The 9236-nt window shown below is 35.3% G+C and overlaps 1 protein-coding gene across 2 annotated transcripts; it reads right to left on the bottom strand.

Moving 5' to 3' along the window:
• Nucleotides 1–349: 349 nt before the first annotated feature.
• Nucleotides 350–5034, bottom strand: LOC135652096 (microtubule-associated protein 70-1-like). 2 transcript variants are annotated; one of them, XM_065172782.1, is made up of 11 exons: nucleotides 4572–5034; nucleotides 3785–3870; nucleotides 3632–3697; nucleotides 3334–3504; nucleotides 3060–3230; nucleotides 2784–2939; nucleotides 2506–2652; nucleotides 2352–2423; nucleotides 1716–2252; nucleotides 1435–1608; nucleotides 350–1001 (listed from the first exon to the last, which is right to left on the bottom strand). In XM_065172782.1, the coding sequence occupies exons 1-10, from the start codon at nucleotides 4816–4818 to the stop codon at nucleotides 1438–1440; spliced, it is 1824 nt and encodes a 607-aa protein (XP_065028854.1). In that variant the 5' UTR covers nucleotides 4819–5034; the 3' UTR covers nucleotides 350–1001; nucleotides 1435–1437. The 2 variants fall into 2 exon arrangements, with proteins under 2 accessions (XP_065028854.1, XP_065028855.1); XM_065172783.1 differs by having other exon boundaries at nucleotides 350–939.
• Between the last annotated feature and the right edge of the window lie 4202 nt (nucleotides 5035–9236).

Here is a 9236-nt window from a genome sequence, read left to right as displayed (position 1 = left end):
ACACGAAAGAGTAAGATCAGAAAGAAAGAAATGAATCAAAATGTAGTTCAAAGTTTTCAAGCCTGATATGACTTGAAGAAATGTCCACACATGATGCAATGCATCTGTTCTTTGATGGCAATAGAACATACACACTTTTTTGTCTGAGTCATCCTCATAAACAGCTCTGTACAAAAATAAGTACAACCAAACAGCAGATGAAATTTGATTAAGCATGTAATTCTGTTTCGTTCAAACAAGAAATCTCCACATTTGATGATGCAATGCATAAGTCCTTTTTGGCAATAGAACAAACATCTTATTTTGAGCCATCCTTGTAAATTACACAGCTTTCCATAAACTTGACAAGTACATCCAAACAGTATATAAAATTAGATTTAAGCACTGACTGCAAGTAATTCTGTATCATTCTGACTGGAAAAAAACAGTAGTGAAAAAAGAAAACCAACAATGGACCCTCATCACAGTATAAACAGCTCTCTCAATCTGTGGTTGTACATTTAAATAAGGGATTAATTTTTATATATGTTGATATCCAGCATCCATATTGAATAATAGAGATGATACGGAACAGAGTTTATCAAGCAAATGAACCTGAGATTAGATCGGCTCATCCTTTGAAAACCCAAAGCCATTTAGCCAGAGAATCCTTCTATGTAGAAGAATCCCTTCATATTCATCATCTTGATACTACTACTCCAAGCAATTTACCAACCTTAGCTGTGCTGAACTTCTGAAACCAAACCTCTACATAGTTAATCAAACAAACCATACCTCGCTTGCCAGCTAGGCCTGATCTCCTTTTCATGTAATAAAGATAGCTGGATAGGAGATAACAACAAACAGCTTCATGCTAGATTTTCTTACGAGGACTTCTGTTTTGTTGAGATATACATCCTATACCAGAGGCTACTTGTGCTGTAACTTTTATGGAAACACCTATGAGTATCAATACACAAGGGTTAGATGATCAATCCGGAAACTCTGAGTCCCTTAGAGATCTGCAAGATTAAGTATCACAGAAGTGTTAAAATTCACTTCTCATGAGTAATTCTACTAATGGATTATGAAATACAAATGATTATGGGAATTCAAAAGCGACCATGACATATAGGACCACCATAATAATAAAAAAGGATTATCAAATGTACTGTTGTGCAAACTTAGGCAAACAACCAAAAATATTAAGAACACATGCCTAGAAGATCTCATGGTTACATTGGTACATACACCAAACTAGCTCTTTGTGGTAGCTTCTGAAAAAACACTTATATACTGCTAATTATGAAAGTTTAGTTTTGATGTAATGACATCTTGTTTGAGAACCAATTTTGATTATTACGGATCACCTAGATTGGAACATAAGACAGAACAAAGTTTGCTGCCTAACTAGGTATAAAATCCAAAAAAAAAAAGAACATCTTTCATGTGCACCTTCTAACTATGCAGGTTGTTGATCATTCCCTTCAAGCGCCTAGCTTTCTGTTCCTGCTGTTTGTCAATCTGCAAGGTTGCTACCTCTTTCTCAAGTGCAGCCTTTTCTCTACGCAGTTTCTTTGTTTCTACCTCCATTGCTTTTGTCAACGTATCAATTTTCCTTGAGAGCATCTGCATAAATTTCCTCTTTCAGTAATTTCTGATGCAGATTCAGGTAAAACAAGTTCAATAGAAAATAGTCTGCCAAAGAAATATAGCAAACCTCAAGAAGGGCATACCTCTGTAGAATTATCCTTGTCCTTCAAACATTGATCCTTCTCATGCAATGATTTCCTTAAAGTGAGTACCTCTTTCTGCAGAATATCATAAAATAAGACTGAAACATAATCATCCCTAACATCATCCATGGCATGTGATGGCTTGCCACTGCTGAGCTCCTCCATCAATGCACCAGTAGCAGAAAGCTGTTCGATATCCTTTTCCAAAGAATCATGGACATAAGTGTCTTCAGATGACTTTGATCTGTAATCATCTACATCAATCACCCTGCCTCCATCAAAAGATTTAGATGCTCCCTTGGCATGCTTTAGCAGTGTGCTGGAAGGACTAGAAATTGTTGAAGATTTCCCAATTGGAGCAAATGGTTTTCGTGATCCTGTTCCACCTGATAGGGAACCTGAAGAAGTCTCAGACCCATTAATTGAACGGCTTCGACCCAAACCGATTGGACTGCTTCGTATGTCATATCGAATCCCTGATCGAAGTGATGATCTTAGTCCATCCTCTACAACCTTCAATCGGAGCTGCAGCCTTTCCTGAAAATTAACACAGATATAAGAAAAATGTTACTCATCAATCATATACATATCCCTTCACGACAAAAGACACCAGAGTGACTTGGGATGGAAGCATACTTTAAGTTGAGCCTCAGCCTTGGCAGCACGTTCTGCTATGGACAGCTTGTCACGGAGTTGTTGCATCTCTCCCTAAAGGAAACCACTAAATAAAACTGATAATTTAACATGTCAAAGACCAAGCTAGTTCACATAATCAAGATTTGCTTAATACCATAAGGACACGTCGCTCCTCAAGCCACTGTTTGACTGGTATAACTTTGTCATTGGCATCCTTCCACTCATTTGCCATTACAAGAGCAGCTCGATTTTCTGCAACCATCGCACGAGATAAAGTCCTCTCAAGAGTTTTTTTCTCCCCCTGGAAATAGAAGAAACAGCATGACATCCTTAGGTTTAGTTCATTTTGTTTGCCAGGCAACGGAACCTTGAGTTCCTTTGATGTTAACAACATGAATGAGTTAATTTAAGAATGATAAATTGCATCCCAACCTTCAACTCATTAACTTGGCGCTGATAATCACGCACAGCGTTTGCAGCTGCAGCCCCAGAAAGAAGAGCCTCTTCCAGTTCACGAACAGTCTGCCCCAGCTTCTCAACCTCTGCAACCTTCTGACGGTGCATTCTATCCAATATCTTATACTCTTCCTGCCATGTCATGACTGTCAGGTTTTATAACGTGAAAGAATAAATTATAGATTTTCCCTCTTCATTTCCATAATTGAAAGAGAAGCGGGGCAGCAGAAAAAGAAGAAAGAAAGCATTCACCTGATTTATTTCATTCTGTTTCATGAGCTCCTGGTTCTTGTTCTGTAGGTCATCGACGAGAGCAGCCTTGATCTTGGCAATCTGAACCTCTCTTTCTGCATCTAACAGAGCTGCTTCCTTGGTTTTTGTAAGTCTCTCTAAGGCCCTACTATCATCCTGCAGCTTGGAGATCTAAAAATTTTCATAGTAAAAGTCACAAGCTAATTTGATACCGTAACAGAAAGGGGAGAACATTTTTCAAGATACAACTAATGCTCCATGCTGAAAAGCACACCTCTTGCCTCAGGAGCTTAATTTCAGCTTCGAGTGGGAAAAGTATATCCTCTAAAGTAGGTAGCTCTTCATCCTTCTGAGCAGCATGAACTCGTCGAAGAGTGGCTTCGGCAGCAAATTGTGCTGCTAATGCTTCTTTCTTCTCTTCTGTGATCCTTTTGATCTCTAAATTCTGGGGGTTGAAATTAGATAATTAGATGAAATCTACAACCTTTTTGGTCACATCATCTGGATTAGGATGAAAGCAAAAAAGGCAAGAAAATTGGGAGCTTATTAGTGAAATACTACATCGAGCAGACCTTGTTTTCAAGAGCAACTTCTGATGCCTGGAACTTCTCCACCATCTTCTGAAGCTCTTCAGAAACCTATTATTGATAGTAAGTAAAAAAATTTAATTCTGCAGTCATTAGCAACATATAACAGATACTGCAATTTGCAGTCTGTGATACTACCTCAGTGAGAGCCTTGTCCTTTGCACGTTCCATCAGTCTTAGGCCTTTGATCTCACTATAAGTTTCAAATAGCGCACGGTCCTTGTCTGTAATGGAAGAAGAAAAATATGTCTTCATTTTGAGCAGCACAAATAACTAAAATAAAATACAATCAAATGAACATAAAAGTTGAATCTTTTCTTGATCGTTATAGGACTGACATTTGTGCAGTGGTTTGTGAAAAGCCAGATCCTTCTCATCAGACATGAGAATACAATTCAAGGTGACCAACGCTATATTTTGGTGCACAAGACTTAAAACTGGTTCAGCGGATCATGAGAGCAGTTTTCTTTCTTCTCCAGCAGTACCAGTACAGGTGATCAAGGCTATAACTTTTGGTCTTCATCCTCAGAATTCTATTTGTCTCTTCACACCAGAAATGGCACTAGATTTAGGCATTGCTTAAATATCATCGTCCTTTATCCTTGAAGGAATCCTTCTAAAACCGTTGCTCATGACATTTGATAATTTACTAGTAGAGTTTTGCATTAGCTAATCAAGCAAAAAAAGAAAAAGAAAATCCAGTTTTATGAAGGCAATGATGGCATTATGAATTGGTCTCTATTTTGTCAGACCTAATGCATGCAGCCAATATTCATATATATGAATGTGCCTTTTGTTTTCTTTTCGTAAGGAAAGGTGGAAGATTCACCCTCTTTTCATCTGTGGCATGGAGTAGTGGGAAGAAAGAAAAGAAGAGCATGAGTTGCAGAGAAAGAGGATGATGTCCTAGAAACAACAATCACACCTTTGACCATGTTGTGAAGGCGATTGAGTTCGATCTTGACGGGATCGGAACCATGCAACAGACTGAGGAAATCGTCTTCGTCAAGGCTGGATTTTTTGGAGGGCTTCTTCTTGGCCGCCGACCTCATCATCTCGGCCGGCAGACCCAACGCCATATGCGAAGGGGAGGAGTCCACGGCGTCCTCCGACGATCCACACGCCAACCCTGCCGCCACACCACAATCCTCTTCGCCGCCGGTCTCCCCCATGATTCGGAATTGGCGTGGTGGGCGATCCGGCCGGAATTGGAACGGATGACAGAATCAGAATAAGATAGAGGAGGAAGGACTACCAATTAACCGGCGCCAGCGAATGGATACTTCGATGTATTCTATGTCTATGCCGTAACCGACACAAATGGGTTCGTCCCCCCTGAGACGAAGAAGAAGAAGAAGCGGAGCAGCGGAAGGGACTCGAATTGATTGAAGAGAGTGTAAGTTTTGAGTGTATCTTTTTTCTAATAATATAATTATATAATAATCCTAATAATATTTATTAATAAGAATAATAAAGGTTTTACATATCTATCCTTCAAATTTCAGAAATAATATATTTGTCCTTTAAATAGTATTATATAATATAGAATTAAATATCTAAAATACTCTATTAATTTCATTAATTAGTTGATCTTTTACATTTTCTATGTTTTGAAGGGAAATTAGTGTCAAATTTAGTTTGAACATATCAGATGTTGGAGGGATGCACATATAACATAATTCTGCTCGATAACATATCAATTCCATCCCCAAAATAAAAAGAAAAAGATCACCATCTCCCACCGACGCCGCGTGTCATGGTTGGCTGGTCCATGCCGGTAGTTATTATTAATTATGTCATAATTCATTAATTTATTTATTGCAGTAATCATTGCTACTCACTTTAAGTGAAGGTGGCCGAGGGACCCACCCATTGGGCCACGGAGTCAACGATGAGCTGTCTACGTACCGTCCGTATATCGACATCGCATCATCCGCCTCCGACGTGCGGCGGAGCGAACGGTGGTGATGTGGGAGGCACCAACAAAACTTTTCTTTTCCCTTTAATCTGAATTTATTATATAGTTAAGGTAAATAGATTTAAGAATTGATATATATTACGAGGAGAAGACGGGATCTGCAGCACGCATCACATCCTAATTAAATACACACAGAAGGGGGTGGAGATAATAATTGAGACAGGCAAGCAAGTGATGAATGCAAAGCGGCAGTACTTCTTCGCGCCAATGCATGCGTGGGCATCGTTGTCACTCCTCGCTGTCGATGCCTGCTTGCTTCAGCTCCGCTCAGCTGCAGATGGGTTGGTGGTGTGGATTCCGACCCTCTTCTTCCCCACCCATCTCTCACCTCTGGCTTTTGAGCTGTACCCAAGCTGTGCCATTCATTATATTATTACTGCAGGCCATGGGAGAGAGGAAAGGGAAGCCCATCCATGAAACAAGGAATAGGTCGAGCAGGTGCATGCAACACACGGGGTCCCTCGTCTTCGTCCCCACAGTTTTAAGGGCAGGAGGAGACAGCGGTCGGTGAGAGGTCTCCTTCACCTAAATGTTAAAGTTCGATCCATCTTTTCTCTTTTCTCTTTTCTAATATATGTGCCGCAAGTGCCTGATTATTGTTCATGTCGCAAACTCTTGGAAACGTAACTTTTCTATTTCACCTTTGTTTTTTTTTTTTTCTCTCTTCTTGAATAACTCTATCGCAAAAGTTCTTGGGAACATCGGGGATTTCATAATACCACGAGCTCTTGGGAACATCTCCCTTTTTCCTCTTCTTGAATATCTAAGTCGTAGTCTCTCAGCAACACCACTAGCAACACTAATATTATCTTTTTTTAATATAGATTTTATATATATAAAAAAAAATATATATATATATATATATATATATATATATATATATATATCCTCATGTTATACGATATCATGAATATGTACTTTATATTTTTATAATATTGATATAATGTTTATATTATATATGTGACCCACGAATATATACTTTTAATGCGAGAGCTGATCATAGCTTGTCAATACAAAAACTATTAACATAAAATTGTAAGTTATTATGCAGAATAAATTTAATATCATAATTTGAAATCAAATATTCATAAATCAAAGAATAGTTGTGCACACGTCACTAAAAATATCTTTATCTGATTTGTAGAACATATTTCCTAGTTTAACTCGTAAAACATAACAATATTAATCTATAAAGAAAACTAGACTAGTATTCTTCTCTTCTTATATTCTTTACAAGACCACTTAAGATGCAATAGGGACTAGAGGGAGATGTAAATAAATCTATAATCATATATCTTATTATGTTATCACATATATTATATATTATTGAGTCTATAAGTAAGAGTAAATGATCTAAGATAAGTAATTAGGAGAGTCTCTCTCGTTAAATAGACTTTTTTTTATTAATCGATAAATATAATCAATATCTTATCTAATTAAATAAGATCACATAATTTAACATTCTCGATTTATTAATTAATAATATATAAATAATATAAAAATAAAAAAATAAAATTTTATTAATTTTTTTTATCTAATTATATTTTAAAAAATTAAAAAAAATAATACATGACCATAATTTAAAATAAAGCTAATAAATCTAATAAGTATAATAATATTCTATTAAGTTCGATTATTAATCCGAGTTAGTGGTTGCACACCATCAATGTCATACTTCCTTCTTTGTATTACAACATTATTAGTCATTCATAATATATTTCATAATAATTTATATAATTTATATTATTAATAAAATTTTATTATCATATTCAACTATAATATGCATACACATAAATATAAATAAGATAATAAAAATAAATAATTTTAATTAAATAAAATAATAATAATATTTACTTAAAGATGCATCTAACATATATTTTAGAATACCACGAGCTCTTGAAAACATTCTTTTCCTCTTCACCTCTTTCCTCTTTTTAAATATTTGTGTCATAATCTCTCGAGAACACCCAAGAAACATTAACATTTTTTTATTTAATATATATTCATAAAATAAAAAGAATTTATCGTTTGTTATAAGATCATTTAGTGTTTACAAAAATTTATTTTTATATTTTATAGTATTGGTATAGTGTTTATATGTGTAACTCCTTAGTGTATACTTCAGCACGTGAGTGACAGTGATAGTTTGCCCATACAAAAAAAAAAAAAAACTTCTTCAACGCTAAAAGTCAAACAATGACCTTATTTCTCTTTTTTTAAATATTTGTGTCATAAATTTTCAAAAACAACAAAGGTTTTATAATAGCTTTAGAAATGATTGAAACACCAGAAGGAGCATGAATGTCATCTTTTATCAAATACAGATTTACAAAATATAGAGGATATTGGGATTTGTCGAAGAAAAAAAAGACTTTTATCTTTTTAATAAATTTAAATCATAATCAAGTATATTATTTAATAATTATTTTTTTTTTAGGATTGTCGGAGAATTTAATAAGGAAAACCACAAAGTATAGGTTTACCTTTGCCCGTTTTTTACTATTTAGACTTCAAAATTATGATCTTATCTTTGTTTTTTATTTTTTTAATTATAAATCTAGCCTTAGCCTTGTATTTATTGTTTTTGTGTGTTACTCTCTATGGTATGTTGGGCTGATAATCTAAGAGTTCAGCCCATAGTGGACTTTAACAGCCCATAACCCACCTCCCTTTTAATCTAACCTTAGATCTAATAAGGGGGTGTGGTGGCTACAAATAATTGAGAGAAATGCTATAGCAATAAGATAGAAAACTGTAGCAATAGAGATATAAAACTGTAGCAGAATTTAAAAAAGAGGAGAAAATAATAAAAAAATAAGAGAAGAAAAAGGAAGACAATAAGGACAACGCAAATAATTGGATGATTAGCTTGAATAGAAATAATTGGATGATATGAAAATCAAGAATGGAAGATCTGTTATATTATAAAGATTTGTATAAACCTTTATAGAGAAATAGTGCAAAGCTCATAACTATGACATATGATAAGTGGAAGATGTTGGACCGAAAAACAGTCAGGTTTATTCGACAATGGCTCGATGATAGTGTCTTTCACCATGTTTCTACTGAAAGTTCTGCATATTCTCTTTAGAAAAAGTTGAAAAGTCTTTATGAAAGAAAAATAACTGGCAACAAAATTTCTTGATCAAAATACTTGTAAACCTAAAATATAAAGAGGGTGCTTATATTGTTGAGTATTTGAATGAATTGCAGAGTATTACTAACCAGTTATACTTTATGAAAATATCTCTTGACGATGAGTTGTAGGTATTGTTACTTCTCAGTTCTTTGTCAGAAAGTTGGGAGACACTAGTGGTTTCCCTTAGTAATTCTGCGTCAGTGGTGTTGTCACCATGAGTCAAGTAACAAGCAATTTGTTGAATGAGGATTGAGAAAAAGAATTCAGCAACATCTCAGAATGATGCACAAGCACTTATCTCATAGAACAAAGGAATGTCAAAGTCCCAAGATAGAAATAGTTCACGCATATGTAGAAGTAAGTCAAGATCAAGAAAAAATATTGTTTGCTATAACTATGGTGAGAAAGGGCATTATAAGAACCAATGAAAGCACCCTAAGAAGAGTAAGAAAAAAAAAAAAGTAGAGTCTAAA

The sequence above is a fragment of the Musa acuminata genome, chromosome BXJ3-11 (genome assembly GCF_036884655.1).
Source record: "Musa acuminata AAA Group cultivar baxijiao chromosome BXJ3-11, Cavendish_Baxijiao_AAA, whole genome shotgun sequence".
Lineage (NCBI taxonomy): Eukaryota > Viridiplantae > Streptophyta > Magnoliopsida > Zingiberales > Musaceae > Musa > Musa acuminata.
Note: the sequence above shows the minus strand (reverse complement) of the source record. Positions and strands in the feature narration are given on the sequence as shown.

What these genes read in the sequence shown, in the direction of transcription:
- LOC135652096 (XM_065172782.1), bottom strand. Translation starts at nt 4,818, where the DNA reads ATGGGGGAGACCGGCGGCGAAGAGGATTGTGGTGTGGCGGCAGGGTTG. An exon ending in AACAGAATGAAATAAATCAG is followed by an intron (nt 2,940 to 3,059) that starts GTGAATGCTTTC and finishes ATGACATGGCAG; the next exon opens with GAAGAGTATAAGATATTGGA. An exon ending in AGGAGCGACGTGTCCTTATG is followed by an intron (nt 2,424 to 2,505) that starts GTATTAAGCAAA and finishes GGTTTCCTTTAG; the next exon opens with GGAGAGATGCAACAACTCCG.